This window comes from Coregonus clupeaformis, chromosome 19, assembly GCF_020615455.1.
Source record: "Coregonus clupeaformis isolate EN_2021a chromosome 19, ASM2061545v1, whole genome shotgun sequence".
Lineage (NCBI taxonomy): Eukaryota > Metazoa > Chordata > Actinopteri > Salmoniformes > Salmonidae > Coregonus > Coregonus clupeaformis.
Window position 1 is genome coordinate 53,367,922 of NC_059210.1, and position 20,933 is coordinate 53,388,854.

The window sequence follows — 20,933 nt, forward strand, 5'->3', positions numbered from 1 at the left end:
CTGCAGGGCCAGGCAGCAAGTCAATTAAATTAGCTGCATATTGAGGAGGAAGTGTTCAAACCAAAGCTACTTTCCCTTCTCCCTAGGGAGTATAGGGCCATTGGTTACAGCCATTTCTTAATTTGACACACCGCAGGCGTGAGTCGTGGGAAGCGGTAGCAGCACTGCACTGCTGTGGAAGAATAGGAAATGGGAAGGAAAGCAATCTGCCTCGTCATCCCCTGAGCAGGAGAGAATGACTAATGTACTTTGTGGCTGCAGCTATGATGAAACTGCCTCCATGATATTAGTTTAGGTAGAACACTCCATCTGAGCTAAACTGAAGAGGGATAGTTACAGCATACAAATATAAGCACATACCCTCATTTCTGCAGAGCTAAATAGCCAAAATTGAAATGAGGAACTATAATTTAACATGGCCACCTGATGGTTTAAATCTGAATAAAATAACACAATAAGTAGGTGTGGAATCGTGATAAAGTAAGGTGTTTCACGGCCAAGCAAGATGACAGTCGACTTGAATATACAGAATGGATCCACAAAAACAAGAAAGGCTAGATTATTAAACTGTTTAGCAAACAGTGGACTACAGCTATTTACCGCTGCGCTGTACTTAAGAATGCCTCACAACAAGCATCTCGTATTCAAAAGTGAGGACAGAGACAGGCAGGTAACTATCAGCAGCAGTCTACCCCCTTCCTAAAACAGGCTGGCATAAATACCAATTGGTAACACTCCTACCTGGATTGGGTCATACCAACTCACTTAACCAGAGAGGTGACGCTTTATCTCTACAATACATCACAGTAGCCTATTTACACTCATAATAAATGGAATGGGATTCATGAATTCATCAGCATATAAGCAACTGCCATACAATTCATCAACTCAAAATAATACAGAGCTCTTACATGTATATAATAGCATATGATTTGGCATACATTCGGCAACAGGTAGAGTTTACCTGGTAGACAGTCAAATCAATGTCAGGAGAACACTGCAAAGGCGGCACTAAGCCACATCGTCACAAATCATATATATATTTATTTATTTATCGCTAAGCAATAATGCTCTATGAAACACAGGCAGTCAAATGGGACATTTCTGAAATTGAGGGGATTAAGTATCCTGTCCCTGTTCCAATGCCTCAACTTGTAAACAACAAACGATTACACCCTAGCTCACCGACAGAGACGGCCAGGCATTGTTCCTCACACACAGTGATTGCTTGTGTAGACAGAAACACAATACAGTAAACAACTTGCACTCCTCAATGTCCCCTCCACAAAGATGGCTGACCATGAGCTTTAGGGCCAAACCGTTCACCTGTTGCAGTGCAGTACAAACCAACATATCTAATGAACATCAAGCTTTCCTGCAATGGAAAAGTCACTTCTCCTCAGTAAAAAAGAACCCACTCATGCTGTATTATGATTATTGTTACTTTTCACTTATTTTACATTTTATTATCCAGTAAGGGTCCATCGTGAGTCTGTTTACTGTGTTTACACATTGGTCTGCTCATAACCACCTGTTTCTTTACTCTCTATCTCCCCCCTCTGCCTCTCTCCCTCCTCCAGGTGTGCTCAGCCTACCAGAGAGCCTGACTCTGCATCGGGACCAGCAGCGGTCAGGGAAGAGTGGGGAGGGCCACTCCTACAGTCAGTCGGAGCTGCGCTCCATCGAGCAGTGCCTGCTAGCCACACGGGTGGGCAGCATCTCGGAACTCAGTGAGTATACTTAGACAGACATACAGTATATATTATACAGTGGCACACAGATTGGGTTTTTACACTGCCTTTGTACATAGGCTGTGTGTGTGTGTGTGTGTTAGAGTAAGCCCACGCAGGTCTCTTTTTAACCCGACAGATCAATTTCACCTGAAGCATCCATATGATTTGCCTTCCAAGATTAACATGTACCCCAGAAGTCCTGATAACGAGGTCAATGGCAGAGAATTCCAAATCGATCCATTATTCAAACAATTTAAGGAGGTGTTTGAATGGTGAATACATTTCTATGAATAGATTTACATATGCTTGAAGGATCAGGACGGCAGCGAGGTATTCTGCTTCACCTACAGCCTTTCAGGGAGTTCTAGGATCACTATGAAACATCTGTCTTCTTTCCCCATGTTGACATCTGTTGGAAGTGGACTGATGTACTGTAGATATTCTGTGGAAAAACTACTGCAACTGTTCCCCAGGTCCTTGCAACAAACCTGGTAAATTAATATACAGTGCATTCGGAAAGTATTCAGACCGATTGACTCTTTCCACATTTTGTTACGTTACAGCCTTATTCTAAAATTTATTAAATAGTTTTTTCCCCCTCATCAATCTACATACAATACCCCATAATGACAAAGCAAAAACAGATTTTTATAAATTTGTGCAAATATGTATATATGTTTGTAAAATACATTTCATTTACATAAGTATTCAGACCCTTTACTCAGTACTTTGTTGAAGCACCTTTGGCAGTGATTACAGCCTCGAGTCTTCTTGGGTATGATGCTACAAACTTGGCACACCTGTATTTGGGGAGTTTCTCCAATTGTTCTCTGCAGATCCTCTCAAGCTCTGTCAGGTTGGATGGGGAGCGTCACTGCACAGCTATTTTCAGGTCTCTCCAGAGATGTTCGATCGGGTTCAAGTCCGGGCTCTGGCTGGTCCACTCAAGGACATTCAGAGACTTGTCCCGAAGCCACTCTTGCGTTGTCTTGGCCGTGTGCTTAGGGTCGTTGTCCTGTTGGAAGGTGAACCTTCTCCCCAGTCTGAGGTCTTGAGCGCTCTGGAGCAGGTTTTCATCAAGGATCTCTCTGTACTTTGCTCTGTTAATCTTTCCCTCGATCCTGACTAGTCTCCCAGTCCTGGAGCTCTGTCAGAGTGACCATCGGGTTCTTGGTCACATCCCTTACCAAGGCCCTTCTCCCCCGATTGCTCAGTTTGGCCGGGCGGCCAGCTCTAGAAAGAGTCTTGGTGGTTCCAAACTTGTTCCATTTAAGAATGATGGAGGCCACTGTGTTCTTGGGGACCTTCAATGCTGCAGAAATGTTTTGATACCCTTCCCCAGATCTGTGCCTCGACACAATCCTCTCGGAGCTCTACAGACAATTCCTTCAACCTCATGGCTTGGTTTTTGCTCTGACATGCACTGTCAACTGCGGGACCTTATATAGACAGGTGTGTGCCTTTCCAAATTATGTCCAATCAACTGAATTTACCACAGGTGGACTCCAATCAGGCTGTAGAAACATCTCAAGGATGATCAATGGAAACAGGATGCACCTGAGCTCTATTTCGAGTCTCATAGCAAAGGGTCTGAATACTTACTTAAATAAGGTATTTCTGTTTTTTATTTGTCATGTCTAAAAACCTGTTTTCACTTTGTCATTATGGGGTATTGTGTGTAGATTGATGAGGACATACATTTTTTTTTTTTTTTTAGAATAAGGCTGTAACGTAACAACATGTGGAAAAAGGGAAAGGGTCTAAATTCTTTCCGAATGCACTCTACATGTATGTTTTTGTGAAAACCTCTTCCACTTGAGAATATATTGAGCTCTTCTATAATGCTCTTAGGCCCATACACAGTACTGTATCTCTTCCTATGACATTTCGTTAGGGCCATTTTTGGGTGAGTGAGTGGGCCCTTCATTTGAAGAGACACACAGTTCAGTCTGGGAGTGTGGTTGCGTTTGTGTCCTCAGCTCATTTCAGCTGACTAACCAAGAAACGACCTGTGATGTCCAGAAGTGCTGAAGCCTCTAGTCTAGTCAGTGTAGATACACAGAGCAATGTCATTCTAAGACAGCAACACATATTAATAGAAAGGCTCTAATGCTGTCTCTTTCAGACGTGAGGTCTCTAATGATGTCTCTTTCAGACGTGAGGTCTCTAATGATGTCTCTTTCAGACGTGAGGTCTCTAATGATGTCTCTTTCAGACGTGAGGTCTCTAATGATGTCTCTTTCAAACGTGAGGTCTCTAATGATGTCTCTTTCAGATGTGAGGTCTCTAATGCTGTCTCTTTCAGACGTGAGGTCTCTAATGATGTCTCTTTCAGACGTGAGGTCTCTAATGCTGTCTCTTTCAGACGTGAGGTCTCTAATGCTGTCTCTTTCAGACGTGAGGTCTCTAATGCTGTCTCTTTCAGACGTGAGGTCTCTAATGCTGTCTCTTTCAGACGTGAGGTCTCTAATACTGTCTCTTTCAGATGTTATGTTGACGTTTGGCCAATATTATTGCATCTGACACGATGAGCGACCCAAAGCACCCTGTGTGTCCAGTGTCAACACTTATCATCAGAATAAACACTGATCCAATTCTCATCTGGATCAAAATGGAGTCCCAGGCCCAGGCATACAGAGCGCTAAGTTACATCATCAGTGGTCTGTACATGGAATATTGATGGGGTCACTCTGGGACTCATCCAACTGTGTTGACACTGCAAATACAGTGACACAGCTGTAGCGGCCAAGGATGCCTCTCGATGCCTCGCAAGCTTATTTCCAAAGGTAATATCAACGCAGGAAGTTTATCTTCTAAATTTGCCGGATGACGTGAACGCATATGTGCAAAGTTCAAACTACAGAATGAATTATGAAGAAAAGCAGAAACGTCAACAACGGACTAGCTATCAGACTGTCAGAGAGAGAGAGAGAGAGAGAGCGAGAGAGCGAGAGAGAGAGAGAGAGAGAGAGAGAGAGAGAATAAAGACAGATGATAAGAAATCTGGCAAATTAAATTGAGAGATTAGTTTAAATGTAGCTAAACTGCAGCACAGCCAATTTGCATATCCCAGGTATAGTGTTTTTCCAATGGCGTTTAGATGTCCATTTTAGAGTTATTGATATTTCTGCTTTGTTAATAGTGTCATTTATTTTCTGTTAAATGCCAGATTAGAGTATTTGTAACGGCAGTCTGTCAAAGTGCCCACAAAACGGGCCTTCATCTCTGACATGATTCAACAATACCTCAGAGAATCATCATCAGTCAATCAGAGATTAAATTAGGTAAAATCCTCCTCTGAAGTAGAGAGAAATTGATCATGTAATTCTGTACATTTACAGCAATGGCCTCATTCTATTCTTGGGAATGTCAATAGCGGACAGCTGAGGATATCCTATACTCAGCACACAGGCTATTTTCATATAGAAATCTATAGAAGCAACCACTAGGAGAAAAGTACCTCAGGAAATAAAGCCAAAATTATGACTTCAGTAATTGCTTTCTACACCACCAGAAAAACAGTTTTATGTTCATATAATGTGTGGTCCTTATTGGAGCACATTGTCTGATGTTTAGGTACAAATGAGATGGTTAGTTCATTTTGAAGCAGAAACAATTTGGATCAGGACTCAAATCTGAACACAGATATTTTAATCTCCACATCAAACTTACCATAATGACCATCCCCATCTTATTATAATTATCTTATCTTACTACTACTTCTACAAAGTAAGTCATTGAATTATGGGCACAGTCCATTTACAGAGGGAGGTTGAGTTGTCAATCTGAGAGAGACAGGAAGCCAAAGGCCACAGCCAACTCCGACACCACCTGGTCCTCAGAGCTCACATGCTGCCTGCCCTGTGGAGGCTTCACCTCTTCCTCAGTGTCCTCACTCTCAGCCCAAGCCCCTCTTCGCCTCTTGTAGAACTTATTGATGCACCTCATCTCCTTGAGGTAGCAGGCCAGAAGCCATTTCTGCTTCTCAGACAGGAGCTGTTTGTAATAGTACTGGGTCCCAGCTATCTGTCTGCACTGGTCCTCCCAGTGCTTCTCACAATTGGAGAACTCAGAGAGAGACTGGGCGGCCAACTGCACTGAGGCATCACGCCAGGTAGAGGCAGCAGGCTGGAAAACATGATTTCATGAAAAGATTGGAGATTTTGTTTTCAGACAATTATAGTTTTAACCTCTACGGGATCGGTGTCCAGTATATGGGACTGTTGAGCTAACATGCGCTAATGTGATTAGCATGACCGTTGTAAGTAACAGCAAACTTTCCAGGACATAGACATGTCTTATATGGGCAGAAAGCTTACATTCTTGTTAATCTAACTGCACTGTCCAATTTACAGTAGCTATTACAGTGAACAAATACCCTGCTATTGTTTGAGGAGAGTGCACAACAACAACAAAATTATCACGGCAACTGGTTTGATACATTCACCTCTGAAGGTAAATAATGTACTTACATTCAGTAATCTTGCTCTGATTTGTCATCTTGAGGGTCCCAGAGGTAAAATGTAGCATAGTTTTGTTTGATAAAATCCATTTTTATATTCCTTGCTGTCTCTGGCTCCACACTCACCCCGCCCGGCCATCTACATGTGTGAAAGTTAGTGTATAAGCTAATGATCCATCATGTATGACATTCCTGGGAGTGTGTAAACTTACATTTTGTATTTCCATATAATTGTTGTATGTTCTCTATAGTTATGTACTTGAAAATGTATCAATTGACCAATTCGGCAAAATAGTCCAGTATTGCAATGCTTCACTGGATCAATCAGAAATTTTGCACACACACTGCTGCTATTCAGTGGCCAAAATCTAAATTGCACATAAACTTCAATATTATATTGTGGCCTTTCTCTTGCATTTCAAAGATGATAAAAACATTTTATCAATTTATTTTAAATGCAGGTTTTTTTGTTTGTATTATCTTTTACCAGATCTAATGTGTTATATTCTCCTACATTAATTTCACATTTCTACAAACTTCAAAGTGTTTCCTTTCAAATGGTATCAAGTATATGCATATCCTTGCTTCAGGTCCTGAGCTACAGGCAGTTAGATTGGAGTATGTCATTTTTGGCGAAAATGGAAAAAAAGGGTCAGATCCTTAAGAGGTTAACAGTGTAGATAGTAGGGTTGGCAGAAAGGGACTCTTACTGTGTGAGTAGTGAACTCAGGCTGAGGTGCACAACTGCCTCCCATCCCTGTAGCAGAGGCCTGAGAGAGTGGGCTTCATGGGGTTGAGGTAGGCTTCCGTGGGGGTAAGACCTCCAGGCCAGGAAGATACTGGTGTCCCTGTCCCCTCCATGGTACATACTGGTTGATTCGCTTAATGTAGATGGCCATGTTGACAAATGGATAATCTTGGATAGCAGAGCACAAGCTCCACAGCAAGACTTGAGGTTATTGCCACCAAAACTGAGTTCCAACCAAGCGTTCTGCATTCAAACATGCTGTATATAATTTTGATATCGTTTGAATTTTTTTTTTACAATTGCCATCGCAATGGGCTTAAATAAACACTGGCTCTTATTAACCAAACATTCTAAATTACGAAATTCTACCGAGAGCCATATATATAGGGTGCGTTCGTACATTCACTCTGGCTATCTACACCGATTTCAGAGCACTCTCGTCTGAGTGTGCCAGAGCGCAGAATAACTGATGCATTTACGAATGAGCAACACCCGTTGAAAATGACCGTTGTCAGTAAACGTCGGCAAAAAAACGTAATGAAATTGTTGCCATCAGCACAGTTAGTCACCAACACTCTAGATAACATGAAAACAGCCTAACCAGCTCTGCTAAGGTGAGTAAAATGGTCAGAGTGAGGTGTTCTCTGATTTGTGTCTGGAAGTAGCTAGCAAGCTAGCCAACTTTAGCCAGTTAGCTTGAGTGCTTGACTCCTATTCAACCCTACTCCTCGGCCAGAGCGGCCAGTGTGGCTCTGAACGCTCCAAGAGCAAAACGAATGCAAGATGAATTTACGAACTGACAATCTGACAATATTCTGATTTACGAATGCCCAGAGCGAACTCTGAGTGCACTCATCACTACACATGGGCAAGTTTCAGCGGAGGGTGCAGAGCTGGTGGCCGGGGTAGGGGTAGCCAGGTGGAAAGCATGGCCAGCCGTAGCAAAATGCTTATTGAAATTCTCGATTATCGTAGCTTTATCGGTGGTGACAGTGTTTCCTTGCCTCAGTGCAGTGGGCAGCTTGGAGGAGGTGCTCTTATTCTCCATGGACTTTACAGTGTCCCAAAACTTTTTGGAGTTAGTGCTACAGGATGCACATTTCTGTTTGAAAAAGCTAGCCTTTGCTTTCCTAACTGATTGTGTATATTGGTTCCTGACTTCCCTGAAAAGTTGCATATCGCGGGGGCTGTTCCATGCTAATGCAGTACGCCACAGAATGTTTTTGTGCTGGTCAAGGGCAGTCAAGTCTGGGGTGAACCAGAGGCTATATCTGTTCTTAGTTCTGCATTTTTTGAATGGGGCATGCTTATTTAAGATGGCGAGGAAAGCACTTTTAAAGAACAAACAGGCATCCTCTACTGAGGGAATGAGGTCAAAATCCATCCAGGATACCCGGGCCAGGTCAATTAGAAAGGCCTGCTCGCTGAAGTGTTTTAAGGAGCGTTTGACAGTGATGAGGGGTGGTCGTTTGACCGCGGACCCATTACAGACGCAGGCAATGAGGCAGTGATCGCTGAGATCCTGGTTGAAGACAGCGGAGGTGTATTTAGAGGGTAAATTAGTCAGGATGATATCTATGAGGGTACCCATGTTTACGGATTTAGGGTTGTACCTGGTAGGTTCCTTGATAATTTGTGTGAGATTGACGGCATCTAGTTAGATTGTAGGACGGCCGGGGTGTTAAGCATATCCCAGTTTAGGTCACCAAGCAGTACGAACTCTGAGGATAGATGGTGGGTAAGCAATTCACAAAAATTTTGTAATTCGGGATGGACATTTCTGAATTTTTGGTGGCCTTCCTAAGCCAGGATTCAGACACTGCTAGAACATCAGGGTTGGCAGAGTGTGCTAACGCAGTGAATAACTCAAACTTGGGGAGGAGGCTTCTGATGTTAACATGCAAGAAACCAAGGCTTTTACGGTTACAGAAGTCAACAAATGATAGCGCCTGGGGAGTAGGAGTGAAACTGGGGGCTACAGGGCCTGGGTTAACCTCTACATCATAAAAGGAACAGAGGAGGAATAGAGTAAGCATACGGCTAAAGGCTTTAAGAACTGGCCTTCTAGTGCATTGGATACAGAGAATAAAAGGGGCAGATTTCTGGGCGTTGTAGAATAGATTCAGGGCATTATGTACAGACAAGGATATGTAAGGATATGAGTACAGTGGGGGTACACCTAAGCATTGGGTAACGATGAAAGAGATAGCATCACTGGAGGTACCGATTGAGCCAGTCTCCGCGTGTATGGGGGGTGGGACAAAGGAGCTCTCTGAGATAAAAAGGGAGAGGGGTATGCTGCTGAATGCAAAGCCAAGACATCAGCAGTGGACTCACTACTACATATACTGTAGGTCCCTGAAGGAAATCGTTTTGACAGCAGAGCGTCATTGCACTGTAGGATTTTTCATGTGAGCACTGAAGGTTGCTCTGACTGAGAATGTTCTGTCATTCTTCCTTTACTTTAAATACAGACAGAGATAACCACCGAATTTTCATCTTGATTACATCAATGTGTTTATCAGCTGTACTGTCAAGATAGCAATCACCCCTCTCTTTTCTTTTAACCTTATTTTGATCTGCAATATGCAGAACCATCTGTTGGTTAAGATAAACACATGTGGGAATGTATGTCCCAGATCCCTTTCTGCTTGCACTCAGTGCAGTGTGTGTGCTTCTATCCACTCTCCTGCAACAGGAATTTGGTGTGTGTGTGTTTGCATTCAGCTGCATGCACTACTCTATAGCACTGTGGCATGGTGGTTTAGGTCTCTGAGGGATTCATAGACAGGGCCAGTGCTAGGTCACCCTGTTCCCTCTCCAAGCCTGCAGTATGACTCCTCAGCCCAAGGACATTAAGGAAGAACTGTAGTTTGTGATGTACCGTTAGTGGTGGTGGTACAGCATGATGACTTGGATAATCTATGATGATTAGGTCTGATTTACTTTACTGAATGTGTTTTTTGATTCTGGCTAATCAAACCCACAGTTTAACCTGCTATGTTCCTCTGCTTCTGTCATGGAGAGAAACGTCCTGGATCTACACAGGCCACTCACAATTAAACACGATCATGGCTGATCGGCAGCAAATCAAAGTCCAAATAGATGTGACTTCACCTGTGCAATTCTGTGCACTACACTACACATTCTCCAACTGCAAAGACCAGATATGATAAGAAGTTGTATACAAAACATTTCTAATACCTCTTCTATTTCTATCTACCGGTAAATGTTTGGTCATGGCTCCAGTGAGACGAACTCAGCCTCTACCCCATTAAACAGTCATTACACATCACACTCTAATGAACGCTTGGCTGTTATGTGGGCACTGAATAGCTGCTAACTCACCCCTAAGGTGCCAACACTCCTAAATCCCCCTTGTAAATAACTCCTGAGAAACAGAACTAGACGAGAACCCAGCTCCTTGCAACAGTGAACAGGTTTTAGGAGATTATCTTTTGATAACCATGTAGAGCCTGTAGACAAAGCGGATGGTGCCCTGTTGAACACTTTAAAAATACATTATACTTAAGATGCATACCCAAAGACTAGAGCTATCATGCCAGTCTGTCTCCTACTTCTGTGCTCACTGTTGCTGGAAAGAATGAGCTAGGTGGGATGAGATATTGAGTAGCAGTAGCTTGAATCCATGAATAGACTAATGGCATTGTAGACTAGCTCTTAAATGGCTCACTTTCCTCCTCGCCACCATTATGAGCTATATGGCTAACAGATCAATTCAAATCAAATCAAATTTGATTTGTCACATACACATGTTTAGCAGATGTTATAGCAGGTGTAGCGAAATGCTTGTGCTTCTTAGCTCTGACAGTGCAGTAATATCTAACATGTAATATCTAGCAATTTCACAACATATACCTAATACAGACAAAACTAGTAAGGAATGGAATTTAAGAAAATATACATATATGGACAAGCAATGACAATGACAGAGCGGCATGGACTAAGATACAGTAGAATATTATAGATTAGAATGCAGTATATACATATGAGATGAGTAGTGCAAGATATGTAAACATTATTAAGGTGACTGTAAACATTATTAAAGTGACTAGTGTTCCATTTCTTAAAGTGGCCAGTGATTTCAACAGGCAGCAGCAGCCTCTAATGTGCTAGTGATGGCTACACAAAGCACTGTCCAGTCCAGTATCCATGGTGACATGAGAGCTTTTATTAGAAGACATGACAAAGCTAGCAGTTTCTCCTATTTCTATTATTTCCATCTGTAATGGATCAGTGGTTGTTTTCTATACTTCAGAAGAAACTCATTGTCTTGTGTAGAGAAAGGCACAGTTCTGTGGCCGTGAGTGTTGCTGTTGGCTTGTTGTGTTTAGTAATCTCACTCCTCAGCCTGACGGCTGCCTGCCTGCCTGCCCGACACCCCACTCCAGGAAATGTGACAGGCCAACATCAATAAGAGATGAGGATGGCTGTTATCCCATCACCCTGAGCTGCCTGCCTCAGTCCCACCTCCACCCTCCTTCCACTTCTTAATTAGGGCACTATTACACTGTCATCACACTGTATTGTACTCCCTTTGGTACAATTAGTGTAGGGGGGGGTGTAGTGTGCGTGCGTGTGTGTGTGCGTGTGTGTGTGTGCGCTTTCGTACATGCATCCTTTTGTGCATGCATGCTTTGTGCATGAATGTGTAATGTGTGGGCAACGTGTGTGCGGCAGTGTCAAGGCTATAGGGTCTCAATTATACATCTGAATTGCCAGTGTGTGGTGGTTGTTGTTTGTTTTCATCAGATCCGCTAGCCCACTCTGTTCTTTGCATTGCATCATACTGTTCCATACAATGCTGCACTGTTTCTCTTATCAGTCGAGCACTGACATCTCCCAGGTCTGCTGTCTGAAAGATAGCCTGTTGATTCCAAGCATCCAATTCCTTCCTTTTAGTCATGCCTCCACATGTGCCCTTCTCTCATTGTCAAGGCAAAATGGAATCTTGGCAGCAGGCAAGCCACACAATTATAATGGTAAACAAAACATTTGTCTCTGTGAATAACTGTCCCCATAGACTCATCCATTTATTGGTACGAGTGCTTGCAGTTTCGTTTCCACTGAATGAGTTTGGTGAGAAATAGATCTCTCTGAAAGACCACTGTTTAGTCTTTAATTGAATGCAATGTGTTGTGATTGTGAAACAGACCCCTATGTGTGAATGTGAAACCAATGGAATGTTCCATTACAATATAACTCTATTACTTGACTGACAAACTAGCACGTTGTCATTCTATATCAGGACGATATGCGTGTGTTTATTTGGATCCCCATTAGTTTTTGCAGAATCAGCAGCTGCTCTTCCTAGGGTCCACAAAAAATACAAAACATGACAAGTAACAAAACACTGATACACTGTTACTCAAGGACAGTCACACAAATTTAAATTACAACGATATACAAACAATACAAGAACAAAAAATAATGTGTGTGTTCGATGCATAATAAGGTTATATAGACAATAAGTGTTTTTCAGTTATATGCACAGTAACAAAAGTGTACGGACTGATAGGGCTCAGGACTTTCAGAATGTCATGCTGTGATAGAGACGCAGAACAATCTGCATTATGTTTCTAATGTATAGTAATGACGTCATATAGACAAGATGTGCTTTTCTGCTCTATACAGTAGAAATAGGGTGAGGACTGATACTCGTTTTGTCTATGAGATAGCATAAAACTGCAGCCTTTTGAAAAACCCTCATGTTCAGTTTTACTGTGTCTCAGTGGGATTCTAGTTGGGCCCAGCTGTCTCGTTGTCTGGCTTCCAGGTCTGCAAGGCAATTCGAAGGCAATATGTCCTGTCCCTTTCAGCTCAGTAAAAAGTTTGTGGAGAACAGTTTTTGCCAAAGAGTGTTTGCATGCCATTTGAAGCATCTGGAGAATATTCACATTTTATGAGGAAATCCTTTCAAGCAGAGAGTTTGAGTGCAACAGCATGACCTCAAAGTACTGGAGGATTATGCAGAGCAGGGGGAAATAGCAAGGAGAGTATTATGTTAATAAATATTCACATTTCATAGAAACCAGTTGTGGCTATGCTTTTCCTCGACGGAAGCTCCTTTAGAGAGGATGGTGATGAACCCTGTCTGTCTGTGTCTGTCTGTCTGTCTGTGTTTATGTGTCTTCACCATGGGGTCTAGACATTCTCTATAATATCTATCTCCCCTGACAGTGTGCGTGTGTGTGCGTGTGAAACCAAGTGGACATTCCCTCTATTTCTCTATGACCTTATTTTTGTCCAGCTCCTGATATTATTTTGTGCGTAACCCCACCCCTCTTTTCATTGTGTCCTGCAGGTGACCTGGTCTCCCGGGCCATGCACCACCTCCAGCCGCTGCATGTGAAGAACCACAGCAATGGGACGCCCATCCACCAGAAGAGCAGCCCAGTACACTGGGAGCCTGAGGCGCTCTACACCCTCTGCTACTTCATGCACTGTCCCCAGATGGAATGGGAGAACCCAAACGTAGAACCCTCTAAGGTTACCCTGCAGACAGAAAGGTAACACACACACACCTCAAAGGAGACTTTTATATATATGGTAAATCTCTACGTTGACGCTGTAGATAGACAGTTATGATTCACAGCTCAAGAGAATCTCTGTCCTATACTGAACCTCCACATTCATCCTTTGATCAGATAGGTATTGAAACAAATATTATGGTAGTAATTTAATTCTATAGTGAACCAAAGCCATTCTGAAGTACGCCACACACACCTCCTGTATTCAGTTTTAACAAACCTCCAAAGTCTCCCCCACATCCTTAAACCAGATGTTTTCCTATAGAGGAATAATATGTCTATTGGTTCAATGGAAATGGAGTCAATTGACAGCTTGTTAAGTTATAGTAAGCCCTAACAATAACCTGTGTGGGAAAACAGCAGGAAATGACTTTTGAAACAGACTCATATCCACACGTGCACAGTCAAAGTTGATGGCTTTGATTCAGTTGGTGTCACTAACATAGTCATTACAGTTCAATACAAGTTAGAGGCTGTATGGAGTCCATGTTTTAGAATGTATGGAGTCCATGTTTTAGAATGTATGGAGTCCGTGTTTTAGAATGTATTGAGTCCATGTTTTAGTGCGCTCCCCTAAAGGAAGCCGTTCATCTGCCGTTCGTTTGACGTTTGTTTGCTGTTCATTTGGCGCAGTGTGTTTTAGGGACTGACTGCCAAAATTTTTGCGCGATTCTACATGTAAAATCGGTTCGCGCTCTGTTTGCAAATTACGGCTGGCAACTCTGTTCAGATGTGCTAAATAGTCTCGGCCGGCAAACGCTACCAGTGTGTCCCTGCCTTTAGAATTTGATCAAACTCTTACCCTGCGGGAAAACTGGGAAACTGACGTCATTTGAACCATTTTGGCTCAGATATACCCTCTGGGTATATCAAATTCAAGAACATACATTTTTCCTTCTGCAGTTCTACGCAATATATTTTTCAGTAATTCTGTGTTAGATGACTTTATGGCAAATAGTTATCTATCTACATTGTTTTTCCTGGCCAGGTCACATGGTGAGGAAAAACTCCTGTACATTATCTCTATACATTATATAACCTCACTGGCCCAGTATGTCCACAGGCTATGTGGAAACCCCTGTCAGGGGAAGGGGAAGTGGGTAAAAAAGCTGACAGTTGATTATGAGCAGGCTTCCTCCGTGGCTCCATACTTTACTGCCATGTAATGGAGAGCTAACGGCTAATGTGTCCCCCAGGTTTCTTTTCCCCAGTCTGCTTCAGCTCTGCGGTCCGCGAAGAAAGGTTCCTAACGAGCAGATTTGTAGAGCAGAATTGGGAAAGCTGTGTGATTCCAATCACGTTTTAAAACCTTGGCTAGGTCTATGCTTAATTGTGAGTCTTCAAAGATAATGTAATCTTTTGAAAACACGGGTACAAATTACTTCATAATGCCTCAAGGTCACATGTTTCCCATGTCTTTGAAGAGAGTAATTTGTATTTGTGCAGTGATGAAACCTTGAATCACTAAAGAGCAGGATTCTCCCTCAGGCTAGAATAGCATTGATGAATGACAGATTGATGTGACATATAGCTATTACAGTTAAAGGATTGAAGCTGGGGTCAAGGACATTCAAGACATTGAACAATCCTGTATGAGATATCAAGCAGTGACCTAGAGAGTCACATCAATATTATTCAACATTAACATTACATGTATATTCATATTAATAATAATGACAAACAGGTGCAGATACATATTAATATTTGTTTCCATCCTCTAAGGAACAAATACAATTGTTAGTGAAATGGGAACCAGCTGTTAGGGTCTCTGAATAAAGGAGAAGGAGGAATAGCATAGCTTTGCTCTAAAACACAGGTCTCAAGTAAGTTTTGCGTCCCCCCACCCCCGATCCTTTGAATGGTAATGGTTCTAATTTCTGTAAGCTAAGTTGTACCGAAACCAGACAACTTCTACCTGTACCATTCAGTCCATAGCTGATATTGATGACTCCTGTGTGTGTGTCTCCCCCTGCAGGCCGTTCCTGGTTCTGCCTCCTCTGATGGAGTGGCTCAGAGTGTCGGTGGCCCACGCAGAGCACCGCCGCAGCTTCTCAGTGGACAGTGATGATGTCCGGCAGGCCGCCAGGCTGCTGCTGCCAGGGGTGGACTGCGAACCACGCCAGCTCAAGTACGGCATGGAAACACACACACACACACACACATAGGTCCTCTGTAGCTCAGCTGGTAGAGCACGGCGCTTGTAACGCCAAGGTAGTGGGTTCGATCCCCGGGACCACCCATACACAAATGTATGCACGCATGACTGTAAGTCGCTTCGGATAAAAGCGTCTGCTAAATGGCATATTATTATTATTATTACATACACACACACAGGGCACGCAGGCACGCATATGCAGGCTCTAAACACACACGCTCAGTATGAACTCAAACAGAGACACACACATGCACATACGCAGGGATGGACGAATGCGTGTGTTCACACACTCATATACACACACACACACACACACAGGATACCCTCATACAGTAAGCATTTTGTCCTCACATTGACACTAATCAGTTAACACGTAAATCATTTCCATCCAGAATCAATGACAGAGGATTGATAGGGAGCTGACTGTAACTCTAAATTCTGCTAATTGATTTCCTTTCCTGTGATTTCCCTACCAGGACAGATGACTTCTGTGCGTCCCGGAAGTTGGATGCAGCATCCACAGAGGCTAAGTTCCTCCAGGACCTGGGCTTCCGTATGCTCAACTGTGGCCGGACCGACCTGGTCAAACAGGCTGTCAATTTGCTGGGGCCTGACGGCATCAACAGCATGAGTGAACAGGTTAGTTAGACACACGCATACACACACACACAAATGCACGCACGCACACACATGAAAAAACTCACATTCTCTCTCTCTCTCTCTCACACACACACACACACACTGCCTGTTGAATCTGTGTATCACACATGATGTGAGGATTTTACTTACGTTACTTACAGCACTGGCAAAGATGCTCACACTCTTACACACACGAATGCACCCCTTCGGCCTCATGTACACCTCAATGGATATACACACACCTTCCCATACCCACAACCACCCACCCACATTCTCAACTCAATTTGACCCAAAACTTTTTTTGGTGTGGGAGTGGGGTGGGGGGGGGTGTAAATTAAAATATAGATTGTGGCTTCTATCAGTGTAATTGTCTGCATCATTTCCAATCCCCCATATATTTTTTGGGTATATTTATATATTTATATACACTGCTCAAAAAAATAAAGGGAACACTAAAATAACACATCCAAGATCTGAATGAATGAAATAATATTATTAAATACTTTTTTCTTTACATAGTTGAATGTGCTGACAACAAAATCACACAAAAATGATCAATGGAAATCAAATGTATCAACCCATGGAGGTCTGGATTTGGAGTCACCCTCAAAATTAAAGTGGAAAACCACACTACAGGCTGATCCAACTTTGATGTAATGTCCTTAAAACAAGTCAAAATGAGGCTCAGTAGTGTGTGTGGCCTCCACGTGCCTGTATGACCTCCCTACAACGCCTGGGCATGCTCCTGATGAGGTGGCGGATGGTCTCCTGAGGGATCTCCTCCCAGACCTGGACTAAAGCATCCGCCAACTCCTGGACAGTCTGTGGTGCAACGTGGCGTTGGTGGATGGAGCGAGACATGATGTCCCAGATGTCCTCAATTGGATTCAGGTCTGGGGAACGGGCGGTCCATAGCATCAATGCCTTCCTCTTGCAGGAACTGCTGACACACTCCAGCCACATGAGGTCTAGCATTGTCTTGCATTAGGAGGAACCCAGGGCCAACCGCACCAGCATATGGTCTCACAAGGGGTCTGAGGATCTCATCTCGATAACCTAATGGCAGTCAGGCTACCTCTGGCGAGCACAAGGAGGGCTGTGCGGCCCCCCAAAGAAATGCCACCCCACACCATGACTGACCCACCGCCAAACCGGTCATGCTGGAGGATGTTGCAGGCAGCAGAACGTTCTCCACGGCGTCTCCAGACTCTGTCACGTCTGTCACGTGCTCAGTGTGAACCTGCTTTCATCTGTGAAGAGCACAGGGCGCCAGTGGCGAATTTGCCTATCTTGGTGTTCTCTGGCAAATGCCAAACGTCCTGCACGGTGTTGGGCTGTAAGCACAACCCCCACCTGTGGACGTCGGGCCCTCATACCACCCTCATGGAGTCTGTTTCTGACCGTTTGAGCAGACACATGCACATTTGTGGCCTGCTGGAGGTCATTTTGCAGGGCTCTGGCAGTGCTCCTCCTGCTCCTCCTTGCACAAAGGCGGAGGTAGCAGTCCTGCTGCTGGGTTGTTGCCCTCCTACGGCCTCCTCCACGTCTCCTGATGTACTGGCCTGTCTCCTGGTAGCGCCTCCATGCTCTGGACACTACGCTGACAGACACAGCAAACCTTCTTGCCACAGCTCGCATTGATGTGCCATCCTGGATGAGCTGCACTACCTGAGCCACTTGTGTGGGTTGTAGACTCCGTCTCATGCTACCACTAGAGTGAAAGCACTGCCAGCATTCAAAAGTGACCAAAACATCAGCCAGGAAGCATAGGAACTGAGAAGTGGTCTGTGGTCACCACCTGCAAAACCAGTCCTTTATTGGGGGTGTCTTGCTAATTGCTTATAATTTCCACCTGTTGTCTATTCTATTTGCACAACAGCATGTGAAATTTATTGTCAATCAGTGTTGCTTCCTAAGTGGACAGTTTGATTTCACAGAAGTGTGATTGACTTGGAGTTACATTGTGTTGTTTAAGTGTTCCCTTTATTTTTTTGAGCAGTGTATTTTCCTATATTATTTCCCCCTAACCCTACCACCCCTCCTCTAATTGGAGTAAACTAATGGACAACAACACTTACAGTAGGCTTCTACTTCCAGCTTATACAGTGGGGAAAAAAAGTATTTAGTCAGCCACCAATTGTGCAAGTTCTCCCACTTAAAAAGATGAGAGAGGCCTGTAATTTTCATCATAGGTACACGTCAACTATGACAGACAAAATGAGGAAAGAAAATCACATTGTAGGATTTTTAATGAATTTATTTGCAAATTATGGTGGAAAATAAGTATTTGGTCAATAACAAAAGTTTCTCAATACTTTGTTATATACCCTTTGTTGGCAATGACACAGGTCAAACGTTTTCTGTAAGTCTTCACAAGGTTTTCACACACTGTTGCTGGTATTTTGGCCCATTCCTCCATGCAGATCTCCTCTAGAGCAGTGATGTTTTGGGGCTGTCACTGGGCAACACGGAATTTCAACTCCCTCCAAAGATTTTCTATGGGGTTGAGATCTGGAGACTGGCTAGGCCACTCCAGGACCTTGAAATGCTTCTTACGAAGCCACTCCTTCGTTGCCCGGGTGGTGTGTTTGGGATCATTGTCATGCTGAAAGACTCAGCCACGTTTCATCTTCAATGCCCTTGCTGATGGAAGGAGGTTTTCACTCAATATCTCACGATACATGGCCCCATTCATTCTTTCCTTTACACGGATCAGTCTTCCTGGTCCCTTTGCAGAAAAACAGCCCCAAAGCATGATGTTTCCACCCCCATGCTTCACAGTAGGTATGGTGTTCTTTGGATGCAACTTAGCATTCTTTGTCCTCCAAACACGACGAGTTGAGTTTTTACCAAAAAGTTATATTTTGGTTTCATCTGACCATATGACATTCTCCCAATCCTCTTCTGGATCATCCAAATGCACTCTAGCAAACTTCAGACAGGCCTGGACATGTACTGGCTTAAGCAGGGGGACACGTCTGGCACTGCAGGATTTGAGTCCCTGGCGGCCTAGTGCGTAGGCTTTGTTACTTTGGTCCCAGCTCTCTGCAGGTCATTCACTAGGTCCCCCCGTGTGGTTCTGGGATTTTTGCTCACCGTTCTTGTGATCATTTTGACCCCACGGGGTGAGATCTTGCGTGGAGCCCCAGATCGAGGGAGATTATCAGTGGTCTTGTATGTCTTCCATTTCCTAATAATTGCTCCCACAGTTGATTTCTTCAAACCAAGCTGCTTACCTATTGCAGATTCAGTCTTCCCAGCCTGGTGCAGGTCTACAATTTTGTTTCTGGTGTCCTTTGACAGCTCTTTGGTCTTGGCCATAGTGGAGTTTGGAGTGTGACTGTTTGAGGTTGTGGACAGGTGTCTTTTATACTGATAACAAGTTCAAACAGGTGCCATTAATACAGGTAACGAGTGGAGGACAGAGGAGCCTCTTAAAGAAGAAGTTACAGGTCTGTGAGAGCCAGAAATCTTGCTTGTTTGTAGGTGACCAAATACTTATTTTCCACCATAATTTGCAAATAAATTCATAAAAAATCCTACAATGTGATTTTCTGGATTTTTTTTTCTCAATTCATTTGTCATAGTTGACGTGTACCTATGAAGAAAATTACAGGCCTCTCTCATCTTTTTAAGTGGGAGAACTTGCACAATTGGTGGCTGACTAAATACTTTTTTTCCCCACTGTACATACTATATACATTTTACGGACACAGTGTATTTTACATGAGTTATCTTTTGTTTGTTTTTAGTCCCATCCTTCAGCTACCCTCAACCACTCCCATCTATCTCTGAACAGTATTCAGTTTTGATTTCTATTTGCAATATATTTTTTTTTGTGATGTTTCATAAAAGTTCTGAACCCATATACATTTTACAGACACAGCATATTTTACATTAGTTATCTTGTTATTTTTAGTCCCACCCTTCAGCTCCACTCAACCCCTCCCATCTATTTCTATTTGCCATATATTTTTCAACTGTGCTGTGATGTTTCACAAAAGTTCTAAACCTTTCTATTATCATAGTTTCTACAGATTGTAAATTAAAGATCAACATTTTGTCTAAGAGTATTATTATATTATTGATCGATTGACTACGACTTTTCAAATCACCCAGCAGTGCTATTTGCAGAGATAGCTCCAGGTAAATGTTGCAATTATTTTTAAACATTTAAACATTCTTCTTCAGCCATTCCTGAACCTGCGACCAAAAACAAGCTACTTATGGACAGTACCAAAACAAATAATCTAATGATTCTGTCTCTTCGCAGCAAAATAACTGAAAATGAGAGGTTGTAATCTGAATAAAGGGAAAAAGATTGTGTGCACAAATTTGTTTACATCCCTGTTAGTGAACATTTCTCCTTTGCCAAGATATGCCACACCCGTCAAGTGGATGGATTATCAAGAAGCTGATTAAACAGCATGATCATTACACAGGTGCTCCTTATGCTGGTTATGTGAAATCCATAGATTAGGGCCTTATGAATTTATTTCAATTGACTGATTTCCTTATATGAACTGTAACTCAGTAAAATTGTTGAAATTGTTGCATTTTGTGTTTAGATTTTTGTAGATAGAAAAATAATTTGGTGCTTTTTCCCCATATTCCATCCAGTTCGCTTATTTTTTAAATAATATAT

At 43.0% G+C, this 20,933-nt stretch overlaps 1 protein-coding gene across 2 annotated transcripts in view; it reads left to right on the forward strand.

Annotated features, from left to right (window-relative positions):
* Positions 1-20,933, forward strand: part of LOC121532269 (ankyrin repeat and BTB/POZ domain-containing protein BTBD11-B-like) — a 112,694-nt gene that overhangs the window by 69,949 nt on the left and 21,812 nt on the right. For both annotated transcript variants that reach the window (XM_041838115.2, XM_041838116.2), the window contains exons 2-5: positions 1,581-1,730; positions 13,269-13,473; positions 15,470-15,622; positions 16,126-16,288. In XM_041838115.2, coding sequence (XP_041694049.2) covers positions 1,581-1,730; positions 13,269-13,473; positions 15,470-15,622; positions 16,126-16,288 — 671 coding nt within the window. The remainder of the gene's footprint in view (positions 1-1,580; positions 1,731-13,268; positions 13,474-15,469; positions 15,623-16,125; positions 16,289-20,933) is intronic.